We start from the raw sequence: 13,695 nt of genomic DNA, 5'->3' as shown, positions 1-13,695 counted from the left end.
GGCCTGGCTGCTTCTGGGCAGTTCTGGTGAGATCCAGATTGTCCCCAAGACGTCAGCCATGAAGCCCTCGCCCCAGCGCTGGTCGGCTACGCCCGCCCGAGCAAGGGCATGGTTCCTCTTTCCAATGATATTTTGACACATGGAACCACTTGCTGAAGAAAGGCAGCTGGGTTTGGGCAGAGATGAGCCTCTTACAGACATTGTATTGTAGTTTAATGCAGATAGATAGCAAATCTGATTGTATTTTAGACTAAATTTCTTTTTTTCCAAGTGTAGTTTCCCTTCTCTTAATCTCTCCTCTCCTGTTCTCTCTATTCTTTCCCTCGTCCATTTGTTGAAGTACAGTTGATGTACAATATTATATTAGTTTCAGGTGTACAGCATCATGGTTCAACATTTATATACATTATGAATTGATCACCGTGATACGTCTAGGGGACTGCCTGTCGCCATACAAAGTTAGTACAATGTTATTAACTATTCCCCGTGCTGCATATTGCATCCCTGTTATTTATTTTATAACTGGAAGTTTGCACCTGTGATTCACTTTGTTTCACCTAACCCCCCACTCCCTTCCCCTCTGGCGATCACCAGTTTGTTCTGTGTATCTCTAAGTCTGTTTCTGTTTTGTTTTGTTTGTTGATTTGTTTTGTTTTTTAGATTCCACATATCAGTGAAATCACTTGGTATTTATCTTTCTCTGTCTGACTTATTTCACTTAGCATAATACCCTCTAGGTCCATCCATGTTGTTGCAACACCTTCTTTATCCATCCATCTATCAGTGGACATTAGTTTGCATTCATATCTTGACTATTGTAAATAGTGCTGCTATGAACATTGGGGTGCATATATCTTTTTGAATTAGTGTCTTTTTTTTTTTTTTTTTTGTAGAAATACCCAAAAATGAAATTGCTGGATCATATTGTAGTTACATTTTTAATTTTTTGAGGAACCTCCATACTGTTTTCCACAGTAGTTGTACCAGCTTATGTTCTAATGTACAAGTGTCCCCTTGACTATTTTAGTTACCTCATATAAGTGAGATCCTGCAGTATTTGTCCTTCTCTGTGTGGCTTACTTCACTCAGCATAAGGTCCTCCAGGTTCATCCCTGTTGTCTCATATTACATGATTTCCTTCTTTTTAAGGCTGAATAATATCCCATTGTATGTATATTCCATATTTTCTTTATCCACTTATCCTTTGATGGACATTTAGGTTGTTTCCACATCTTGGCTATTGTGAATAGTGCTGCAGTGAACATAGGAACATTATTACCTCTTTGAGATGCTTATTGCAGACCTTCTGGATGAATACCCAAAAGGGGGATTGCTGAATCACATGGTAGTTCTATTTTTAATTTTTTAAAGGCAACTCTATTCTGTTTTCCATAGAGGCCGCATCATTTTACATTCTCACCAACAGTATACAAATATCACAATTTCTCCATATCCTTACCAACTTCCTTCCTTCCTTCCTTCTTTCTTTCTCCCTCCCTGCCTTCCTGCCTTCCTGCCTTTTCTTTTATCCTAACAGGTGTAAGGTGATATCTCATTGATATCCCATTTGATTTGCATTTCCCTGATGATTAGTGATACTGAGCATCTTTTCATATATCTGTTGGCCATTTGTATGTCTTATTATGGAACTATCTATTCAAGTCTTTAGTACATTTTTAAAATCAAGTAATTAATTTTGCTACTAAGTTGTATGAATTCCTTATATATCTTGGAAATTAACCCTTATCAGATGTATGACTTGCAAATATTTTCTCCTATTCTGTTGCTTTTTTGGTCTGTTGATTGTTTCCTTTGCTGTGCAGAAGCCTTTTGTTAAAGAGACTATCCTTTCCTCATTGTATATTCTTGGCATTCTTGTTGAAAATCAGTTGACCATATATATGTAGATTTATTTCTGGGCTTTCAATTCTCTTCCATTGGTCTGTATTTATATTTTTATGCCAGTACCACACTGTTTGAATTACTTTAACTTTGTAAAATAGTTTGAGATCATGACATGTGATTACTCCAGCTTTATTCTTTTTCAAGATTGTTTTTGCTATTTATGGTCTGTTGTGGTTCTGTATGAATTTTAGAATTTTTTTCCTTTATTCTCTTAAAAATTATTGAGGACCCCCAAAAGTTTTTGTTTATCAATATTTACTATATTGTAAATTAAAATTTGTAATATTAACTATCAATACATACTATATTAGGAATTAAAATTGAGTAAAATTTAAAAGACCAGGATTTACCAGCACACATCCCATTAGCCATCAGAGCCCTTGAAAATATCTACTGTATGTTCTTACATGATAAAAGTTAAAAAGGTAAATTAAATCTTAATATGACTTTTAAAGTAAGATTGATCTTGAAACTCTCAGAGAGGAATACAGAAGCTCCCTGTGGTCCTCAGACCACACCATAAGAACAACTGATTTAGAGATCTGGTGGTGACTTACTGAGTGTTCTGTACTGGATATTCCAGCTCTGGTTGTAGGAAGATGGCAGAATACTGGAGGACTTTCTTGGTATCCAGGAATTCATGTCACATTTGGGGCCCTACTCTATCTATGCATAAGACCACTGTTATACGTGAAAAATTAATTTATGTATGTATTCAATGAAAATGATTTGGTATCTCTTTTATGACCATTAAAATCTTAGTGTGATTACAATCTGGGTATTTGATACTCAGACACTCAAAGTGTTTGAGTCATCAGCCCAGCATTACCGCAGAACAGTCTTGTGAAATTCAGCCTCTTGATATGATCACTACCAAGAAAAGTTCCAGGGGTTTCAATTGTGTTTCCTGTTACATGGTTAACCAAGTAAAACCTGAAGGAATGACTGTGTGTGAATGACCATATCCTGTTTTCTATTTATGTTCCAGCCTCTTTCAAAGCCTTTTTCTTATAACCATGAAATATAAAGATACCATTTACAATCAGGGAAATTACGTTAAATATCACCAACCATTTTGATGGAACTTCCTGGGTAGCTTCTGCTTTTGCATCCAAGAATTTGAGGACTTAAGTTTAATCATTTGCTTCTTCTTTACAGATAATTTTGAGATAGCTGTGCCATCAAATAGCCAGACGGTCTCAGAACCTGGAAAAAATGTCACACTCAGCTGTCAGCCTCAAATGAAGTGGCCGTTACAAGAAGTTACCTGGGAAAAGATCCAGCCCCATCAGATCAACCTCTTAACTAGCTGCAACTTGTCCCAAGGAAGAAGTTATGCTTCAAAGTACCCAAGACAGATACTGAGCAACTGTAGCCAGGGAGCAAGAAGGTCCTTTATCACCTTCCCCCTCGTTACCGCCTCTGACTCAGGACTCTACCGCTGTGGCTTCAAAGCCAGCACCGGTGAAAATGAAACCTTCGTGATAAGATTGACCGTAACCCATGGTGAGTAGGTGACAATAGTTTCCAGTGTCAAAATGGAAAAAGCCAGCCACTGTGGATTGGTTTCTTTTGTCTATTTCATGACTTTATTATTCACGGTATTTTTAATGAGTGGATTTGGTAAGTTGTCAGTGACTGACTGAGTGTTTATCTTCCTAATCTATCCATCACCAATTTACTGATAATAGAGCTTTCCCATTTTTTTGATCTGCCACTTTCCTAAAATTAAAAAAAAAAATCAGTGAGATTGAAAAATACATGGTAGCAACACCCTATAAGTTTGAACTGTATAATCTCTAATTTTTCAATGACAGTGAAACTTTTCGATGGTGGTAACTAGGTTTTATAATCCTCATGAGCCCTCAGCAATAACAAGCTGGTGCTGGATGGGTATTTGCAGAATCGGCATTGAGTAACGTTTAGTAAACGTTCAGTAACGTGGTTGCTCCTTTGCCAGATCAGAGCTCCGATGCCCTCAGCTGTTTTCAGACCTGGGAGCAGAAGCAGACTGGCCTTGAAGCCATGGAAACTGACTCCAGGGCCCCTCACCCAAGCAGGCTCCTTCCAAGGCTCGGTTCTCGTTTTGTATTAGTAACTTGTCTCCTATATCCTAACACAGCCCCAAGTTGCATAAGTTGCAGGCCCTGCCGAACCTGTGTGAGAGGAAGAAAAAGTGATTTTTCCCGTAGTGCACATACAGAGAAGCCTGTTCAGAAGTCTGCACAGAGGCGTGTGTTCCAACTGGGTGCGGCGAAGGCCCTCTCAGACTCCTGTTCCTGCCTGGGACGCGCCCTCTCGCTATAGAGGAACCTGTCAGAGAAAATCATTTATTTTTACCGATGACCGAAATTTTATTTCACTTTGTTCTCAGTGCCTCCTTCCCTCCCTCTTTGCCTTCCTTCCATGTATCCATCCATCCATCCATCCATCCATCCACCCACCCATCTTTCCTTCTCTCTTTCTTTCTCATGTGCTTCCAGCCAACTCATGGGCCTTGGCTTGTGTGTAGACTTTTGGAGCCAAGGCTTCCTTTGGCTGCGCCCTCGCAGACTCAGCTGACACCGCAGCTGGTATTTCTTCCTGCTCTGGGAAGGAAGAAGGCGGGTTTTGTGAACAGTGGCCTCCACTGCTGGCACCGCAGCAGCCGTGTGTGCCGAGGAGGACGTTTGCCAGTGGTTAGCAGGTTTTTGTACACGGTCACCTTGGACCGCATCAAAGTGTTCTTTGTTCCTCTTCATGTCAGTGGGTACTTAGAACTTGAAGAAAAAGAGGGTTGATGGAATATTGTGGGGAGGAAATATTTAGGTGAGAAAGATTAACAGAGATTCTTCATTTTAAATTTTGAATCCATTCCTTCAGACATATATAGAAAATATTCCTCATCTTAAAAAAAAAAAAAAACTCTTGCTTTATAGAAGTGTTTTTAAAACCTGGTCAAAAAAAAAAAAAAGAAAAAGAAAAAGAAAGAATGGAAGCAGTCACTAATCTTCTCTCAAAGACCAAGGTTAGAAGACGTTCTGTTCAGAAAATGTCACAAAGAACCATTTTCAAGCACATTTGACATAAGATCTTGTCCACTAATATGTTGAAAAAGTTATTATAAACATCTTATAGAGAAAATAGACTTTAGGAGGCAGAGTTATTTAACTCTTACTAATTAATAAAAATATCTTTCACTTGTCCAAATCTGGCTAAGTTTCTTGCACAAAGCTCTTTCTTTTCTTTGTACATAAGCTATAAACAGTGTCGAAAATGAAGGCAGCTGAGCATAATGGTCAGAATTGTTAGTGGTCAAGTGTTTAGAACACCTGAGAATGGCTTTGTGCCACGTAACTGACAGGTTGAAGGAATATCAACTGGGCCCATTAGTAAAAAGTTAACACTGATGGACGGTGACAGCTGTTGGCTGTATGTTTTGTTTTAATTCCTTTTTAAAGTGATTATAAGTAAAGATTGAAGATAAAAAAAATCAGATGGGAAGCAAAAATAGATCACTTGGGTTTCTCTGATGTGATTTGATTATTTCAAGTCTTAAGGCTGTTGGGTCAAAAAATCGATGCAGGGATTGAAGCAGAGAGACAGGTATACGACTCGGAGCTGATTTAATTTATTTCAACTGTCAAGGGAAAGGTGACTGTGACACAGACTTTGTAAACTGCTGTACATCCTTTTGTTAACCCCCATCAGCTTCCTTCATAGCGTCCGAGGGAGATGTTCAGGACTCTCATTTCACACACACTTGTGCACGTGCGCACACACATGCTCTTCCCCTGATTTCGCCTGCCTGCATTCATCTTCAGACAAGTACCAGGTACTGAGAGGTCACCCAAAGATGACATGATGTCAAAAACCAATACATCATATACCCAGGCCTGGGATTATTGTGAACAGACGGAGAAAGTGACAGAGCATGAGCGGAGCCCAGATTTCCTGCTGACTTTCTTTGCCAAATGGAAAGAAATACTTGTCTCCCCTTCCTCGCGCTTTTGACCCGGGAAGTAGTGTAAATGATTCCCAGCTGAATCTTCTGAATTTGAAACTTATCTAGACCACAGGGGCAAGGAACAGGGGAAAATGCTTGTTTACTGACAGTGACCAAAATTATTTTTGGCTCTTAATATCCTCTGGATTTTCATTAGTCATTGGGTAAATGTTTTAGTTTCCACCGGAAGAATTTGTGAGGTCTTTTTTTTTTTTTCTGTCGGTTTGTGAATTTAATGTCAGGGGCCGAAGTGGGGCATCCCACATGCGTGCCTGCTTTTCCAGTGGCGAGGGAGCCACCTGTGGGTGGGGTGAGATGGGTGGGCCGTGGAGGGCAGTTAGGGTGGGGAGAGGGACACCTGGAGGACCTGACGCACAGTGGGTGGCTGGCCAGCACAGAGGTCCCTTACAGCAGGGGACCAGGGATGTCGTGAGGTCTTTTAATATTAACTAAATGATGCTCAGACTACGAGTGTTTCAGCTGAGTTTATTGATTACAAAAAGAATGAGGATCAAAGAAATGGAATCAGCCCTCTCAGGAAGTTTCTGGAGAAGACTAGCATTTAACTATACTAAAAAATATGGTTGACTCATGTCCTTCTCCAGTCTTTTCCCACAAACGAGGCTACTCGGCTGAACCACCGATTTGAAATAAGGCATTGATGATCAGAGCAAAGAGACAAGACAGTATGGGGCTTCTGCAATATGCAGGGGGTGCGGGCGGAGAGGTTGCGTGTGGGTAACTGCAAGCAAGTGATTAGGTTGGTGCAGAGGTTCTGAGTTCTGGGTTAGCACAGAAGGAGGCGGGCTTAGCTGGTAACTGGCGAAATTCAGGGTCTCATAAGGGCGATGAAAGCCGCTATCGATTCCTGACCAGAGATGGCAAAGTAGTATTTAATAAAGTGTAAGTCAAAGAGTACAGTATAAAATTTGAAAAAAGGGAAATTTGAGGCAGAGGAAATGAGCTGAGAATTGGTTGCAGTAGTCAGTACGTGAATGATTAAGCACTCAGCCTAGGCTACCAGCATCACAAACTGGCCACAAAAAGGAGCCCACTCCAGACAAATTAAAAACGGTGCCGCCTCTGGGCAGATAAATTAGAAAAAGGTGCCGCTTCCTCGGCGCTGGTGCGGACCGAAGCCGATGTAAGGGCTTGGTGATGGAGGGGTCCCAGATCCCCTACCCAGTTGGCTGGGCACAGAGGTAGCCTGGAGAAGGGGAGAGAGATGTTGTCAGACTGGAGCGTCAGCTTATGCTTGTGGCCAGCTCAACAGTCACTCGCACATTCCCGCTTTCTCCTCTCCCTAACCGATTTGCTAAGTGTCGCCACACTTACCTCCTTTCCTTTAGGGTTCCAGGCTGGTCTCACTATCTTCATGATCCTCTTTCATTAGCTCAAACTGCTTTCCTGTCATCGAACCATTAAGCACCTTGAATTTCTTGAACTTTTGTAACTTGGAAATTGATACCTCGAGTCGTTCAGCAACTGCATCTATTTGCAATGGTCCAGACACTTGTATTAGAAATTACTCGAGATTAAGGGTTATGACATCTCTGGTTAGAGTTGTCAAAGTGCCCTTCCAGAATATGCTTGATAATTATTCTTGACTGACTCTGTGTGTTAATATTTCTATGTATTTATAGAATCTCTATATATAAAGCTTTCTAGGTAGATTATTTCTAGATTTTCTTCATCCACACTTAACTTTTGAGGTTTAGTGATTGCTAATCAAAGAAGCCTAAACTCTCAGAGGATCAACTGCAAAGTGTGGGGAGAAATTTTTCATGAACTTTGTTTACATATATATCTTTCAAAAAAGTCTGTTCCCTTTTTTAACTTTCATTTTCTTGTTTTGCGTATTTTATACAAGTGGTGTATAACTGCTAGTCAAGAGTCGTGGAGGATGGGGTTTGTAAATGAAGATGACAGAAGTGTTCACTGGGCAGTCATGGGACCACAGCCAAGAGTACCTTCCCGTGCATCTCTTCTGTGGGTTATGGGGTCAACAAAGAGGTTGCACAGGGGAAGAGATGCTGTAGGTTCTGAATCTTGCCTGTGGACAGCTCGGTGGAGGTTACTGACTGTGTTTCTGAGTTGGACTATGAAAATAATGCGGAAGGGAAATAAATTCCATTTCTTTCTTTGGCCTGTGGTTTCTGCTAAAATTCAATCAGTTTGCTCCCAGGTGTTTGGATTCCTAAACAGTTTGAGGTTGTAGACAAAAAAATTTTTTTCAGGGATTCATTATTCCAGAACCTTCTGTCCCACTTCAATGAATTACAATAGATGCCACTATTGTAGGCCTGGGGGTCGTCTGAGCTGGGCACACGCTGGGTGCCGGATGCGTCCGTTTCCGTGACAGTGCGATGCACCTCAGCCTTGTGTTAGCTTTCCCTACATAGAAAATAATGTCCAGGACCGTTCATTTTTGTGACAGAACCACAGGACCAGAATCCCAGAGCACTGGTGTCACTGCCTGCAAGTTAAAATAGCCTCTACTATTGCGGATCAACTATCATTTTCAGCCCAATTTAGTTATGTTTTTAAAATTCTGGATGACAACTGGGTATCCAGAAACGTGCTGTTTCCAGCATCACAAGTGAGTTGATTACTCAATCAGAGCCTTTTATGCCGTTGTATCTTTACAGTTGCCTCTGCCCACATCGGTTCTTTTACGAGACATTGAATTAAAAAAAAGAAAAGCAACCAGTCTGTTCTATAAGCCCCGTATGTTGGTTTATTCATCTTTCCTAATGCACACAGTCCTGGGATGTTTGCCTGCAGTGATTTTTTTATACGGACCGTGTTGGTATAGATAAACAAGTTATTGAATTGAGTAATAATAACGACACGTTAGTATCAGAGGGAAGGGAATGTCGAAAGAGCCTGCGCTGGGCTGACTTGACGGCGCGTTGCTGGGTGGGAGCTGCTGTCACGACCGTAAACAAAGTTGGTGCTTTTAGGAGGCAGCTAATTCCAGGACCTGCTTTTTCTTTGTCCTCAGCCTGAATTTCCAATAGTTTTCACGTCACTGTCCTCTCCCGGGGACGTTAGAGTACAGGTAGGAATTCACATTCAGACAAATTCACCGCTTTTCCTCCTACTTAAAATTCATGACTTGTTTGCAAGACCTGCCTAATGAGTCCAAGTGCAAAACAGTGTGTGTGCGCTTCTGTCATGTGTGAGGTTTTTTTTTTTTAAAGCATCTGGGAATTGTTAACAGCTTGTGATTGTCTCTCAGAGCCTTATGCGGAACTGAACATAGATGATTAGATGAAGTTCTCCCCAAAGGCAAGTAGAAAATTACTTAAAATTTTTTCTTCGTATAAGACTATTGGCATTTCCTTCTTAATAGCAATTCTATGTTTTTTGTTTTGTTTTGTTTTTGTAACTTTTTTTATTGAGTTATAGTCATTTTACAATGTTGTGTCAAATTCCAGTGTAGAGCACAATTTTTCAGTTATACATGAACATACTTATATTCATTGTCACATTTTTTTTCGCTGTGAGCTACCACAAGATCTTGTATGTTTTGCCCTGTGCTATACAGTATAATCTTATCTATTCTGCATATGCCTGTCAGTATCTACAAATTTTGAACTCCCAGTCTGTCCCTTCCCACCCCCCACCCCTTGGCAACCACAAGTTTGTATTCTTTGTCTGTGAGTCTGTTTCTCTTTTGTATTTATGTTCTTTTTATTTTTTTAGATTAGCAATTCTGTGTTTTAAGTATTGCAGTTGAATCAGTCAGACTTCCAACTTCAACTGAAGTTTTCATATATGTGCTGACCTGACTCTTGACAAATAATCAGAGGTGACCTCGTAGGTGTGCAGAGGACTATGTTATTTACAAGAACAAGGAATGAAGAATAAACACAGATCTGTCATTTGTAGAAATTCATCTTTGAAGCCCCATTTGTATCTTAAAGTTACTTCCACCGAAATGATTCAGGGGTTTTCAAAAGGTAATTTATTCAACAGAAGAGTATGCTTGGTTACTTTTATAAAATAAATATTTTGCAATCCTCATTGGTCACTCTAAACTTTATTTCCAGAATTAATTCAATGTATTTCACTTTGGCTAGAACTCAAAAGTAACTGTGATGTTCATAATCTTTTAAGTAGAAGGGTGATGTTTTATTTAATTAACCCACAAGAAAAGATTCTTCCTTTCGTGGATATAAGGTTGAACTGTTTAAAGCTCTCCACTGCACGGGTGAGGAGGGAGAAGTAACTCCCGCTAAGGTGAATAGTGAGTGAAGTGAAAAGCCCTCATCGTCACAGTGATGGACACGGGCAGGTAAAGGGTCGGGTAAAGGGTAGATACTGAGATGAGAAAATTATGTTAACAAACAATGGGATATTTTCTGTGGCTTCAAATCAGAGAAGCTCAGGATATGATGAATATGCAAATGATCCCCAAATCAGGGCCACGCAGGAGGCAAGTGTACAAACACAAAAAAATACAGGCTTGTGGAATATAATTTTTCATGCCTCATATTGATAGAGCACTAAATTCTTCACTCTTCTAATCTGCATGTGTGTATGTACATTTGTGAATTATGATAAATGAGTATTTGTCAGGACGAGCAATCTGCTGTGCGGTAAACATTCAATGAATACCTGTGATTGGGCAATTTTACACGCACATGAACCACTCATGTGCCACATCTCAAGGGCTTTAGTCAAAACAGATGGTTTTGGTTTTATGTTGATTACTGTCTTCTCTTCCCGATCCAGTAAGTAAAGGTATCAGCTTTAAAATCCAATCATGCAAGTCTTTTTTTTTTTTAAAATCATTGGCTATTTTAAAAAGAGAGAGATTGTATGGATAATTAAGCTCTAGAGTATAAAGCTGCAGATTTTGAAATTATTACCAGAGCTCTTATTTGTTATACCCAAGCATTGGCTTTCACATGTTTTGTAGATCACTTAGTAAACTTTTTTTTTTAAGTGAAATGATTTAAAGTCAGATAGAATATTTGGAGGTAACTATTCAGCCCAAAGCTTACTGTCTGTTTTGTATTCTGAAAGTATATGTATGACATTAATAGCACATTTATAAATAGACCTTTATAAATGCCATATATTTTGAAATTGGAAGTTTTCTAAGGATCCAAGGAAAAAGTTACAAATAGCAGTTGTAAGAATTGTCACTAGGCTTTGTCTTGGCTACTATGTGACAAACTCACATATTGTGCTTATACATGTGCCAGTCACTCTAAGAATTTACTGATAATTACTCACTTAATTGTCACAACGACTCTAGTATTACGTACAATTTACGGATGGGGACGTGAGGCGTGGAGGGGTTAAGTCACTTATCCAAGGCTTCATAGGTAGTAAGGAGAGGGGCTGGGATTCACAGCCAAGCTATTGGCTTTCAAGTTCTTGTTCTTAACCATGGCACTATATTGCTTCTCCAAGTGGAAGGAAAAGGCATCCCAAGAGAAGCTGGCTGCGGGAGAGTTCCACAGCCTTGGGTTCATCCTTTTAGGAGGCTTATAGGTACAATGGGTCCCTTACTAAACCAACATACAGAGCAGGAGTCGGCAAAGGAATGCGGGTCTGATCTCCCACTGTCTCCTCCAGCTCTGTGTGCTTAAGTGTGCTCAGGTCTTCCCAGGTGCTGTCTCTGTGGGTTCCCCACTGACTTGTCCCCTTTCCTGGGGCTTGTGGGTATTGTGAAGTCATGTAAGGAAGGGTTTTTACACAGTCATATGACAGACAATCAAAGTCAGGGTGCAGGTACTAGGGTCTGGAGGGGAGGGAGTGCTGGTTGGTGACGAAGTCAAGTCAGCACAGGAACAGACTGGGGGAACTTCAGCAGTAGTCTCTGGGCAAAGGTGAATGAAGGGTCTTGCTGGAGACAACTGGTGATAGCTCAGTTCTCACGTGGCTTCTTGGCTTTTTTAGAGCATCTGCCCCCAAGGTCTTCACCAGACCCGCCCACTGGACTCTCCTCTTGTGGGGAAGCTGGCTCCTCTGAGCATCGTCCCTGGAATCTGCTCCAAGTTCCCAAGCACATCCTCCTTCTTCTTAATTCCCTCCTTCTCCTCCTTCCTGTCAAGTCCTGCTCTCCCTTCGTTCTTGTAGGTGACTAGTGACCACTGGACCCAGAGCTGGGTCATTAGCCATCAGAATGCAAGTTCCTCTACCCTCAGGGACAGTGAGGGCTTAACTTTCAAAATCTCCCAAGAAAAAACAGAAGTTTATTTTCTATATTAAAATATTCTGAATAGTCATATTCTCTCATACTTATGGACCTTTATATTGAGCAGATAAATACATAAAATATTTAAATGGTAGGTTATGCCTACTGTGTTTTACTGCATGGAGAAAATGTTTATCTTGACTTTGGCAGAGCATTTGAAAAATTTCCTATTATATCCTTGCAGCTAAGCATGCTAGTGACGCTGTAACGTAGAGTTACACTTGGTTAAACAGCAGTAATATGAACAATGGGTTGGGGAATTATAATTAGAAACAAAATCTCTTCATACCCAGAAAACTGCTCCACAAAAGTAGAAGGGAAGGAAAACAATGTTGTTATTGAATAGGTCTTAAACCAGAATTGTGTTACACATCACAGACAGTCCCCTAGGAGAAAGGGCAATCTCAACCTCTTACAGAGCCCAGCAGACACAACCCATGATACGCATGTTCTCAAGGTAAACAGCAACTAGTCCTCCAGGAAGAGCACTTGATAGCATCGTTCGCTGCACACAGCTCATCCTAAATTCACTTGGTATTTGGGGTGACCGTCTGTGTCAGCTCACTGGCTGACATCCAAAGAGAAAATTATCTTCTTATGTCTTCACACTAGGAGGTAGTTTTGCACCTTGGAGCAAAGTGCCCTTGGAAGTTGGACTCCTACCCCGCCCCAGAGAACTGGGAGCGATGGGCTCTCTCTTCTGTGAGTGCATTCCAAAAGGATGGCTTTGATTTATTACAGCAAAAGGATACAAAGCAAAATCAGCAAAGAGGAAAGATACATGGGGCAAAGTCAGAAGGACTGACTGATTCCCAGAAGGAAAGCGGGTGTTCAGCATAAACCACACTGTTTGTGTCAACACTTTAGATGCAATAAATCACCTGAACAGTTAAGAAATGGTGGGAATGCTCCCCAAACCCACCCACACACTAGCCAAAAGCCAACCTTGTAAGCAAGCCTTTCTAAGGACAGTGATCTTGGGGCTGCTACACTGACCTTTGTCTGCATACGAACTCACTACAGAAGTGAGCAGGATACGTGCAGCAGCTCTTGACATTCTGACTCGTGGTGCATAAATACAACCTCCTTTAAATAATATGTGTTTAGGAAAAGGGAGAAATGTTTCAAGATGTATAATGTAAGACGAAGGAATATTTGGGTAAAAAAGGCAAGACACCTAATATGACAGAGTCAGCCTTGAAAATTTTCTCAACAGTTGCCGAATCAGCACGTCCACCATCCCCGTGCCTCGTAGGCTCACTCAGGTGCCTTCATCATGCACCAGTCTCTGTGGGGCCCTGCTGCCCACGGAACCACTGACGCACATAATGACACCAGAATACGTAGCTAATGCCGTCCAGAGTGGGCAAACTTCAGCCCACCTTAGACTCTGCATTTCTCAGCTGATGGGAAGTTTTCAAGTGCTTTCATCATTTGGGAAACTATTTTCCATCAAGAGAGGCAAAACCATTGTAGCAAAACTTACACGTCGGATTAGAAAATCTCTTCCCGCGTTGGCTTGCTCTTTAATTGCAGGCCAATTGTTTTAGATTCTCCGCCTTCTGTTTAAAATCTGATAACAGTTTTATTC

At 40.8% G+C, this 13,695-nt stretch overlaps 1 protein-coding gene across 1 annotated transcript in view; it reads left to right on the top strand.

Moving 5' to 3' along the window:
• The window catches only part of CD226 (CD226 molecule), a 65,655-nt gene that overhangs the window by 35,994 nt on the left and 15,966 nt on the right, over window positions 1-13,695 (top strand). Inside the window, exon 4 of the mRNA XM_074355187.1 lies at window positions 3,064-3,411. Coding sequence (XP_074211288.1) covers window positions 3,064-3,411 — 348 coding nt within the window. The remainder of the gene's footprint in view (window positions 1-3,063; window positions 3,412-13,695) is intronic.

Source organism: Camelus bactrianus, chromosome 30 (genome assembly GCF_048773025.1).
Source record: "Camelus bactrianus isolate YW-2024 breed Bactrian camel chromosome 30, ASM4877302v1, whole genome shotgun sequence".
In the NCBI taxonomy this organism is placed as follows: Eukaryota; Metazoa; Chordata; class Mammalia; order Artiodactyla; family Camelidae; genus Camelus; species Camelus bactrianus.
This window is presented reverse-complemented; position numbering and strand designations above follow the sequence as displayed.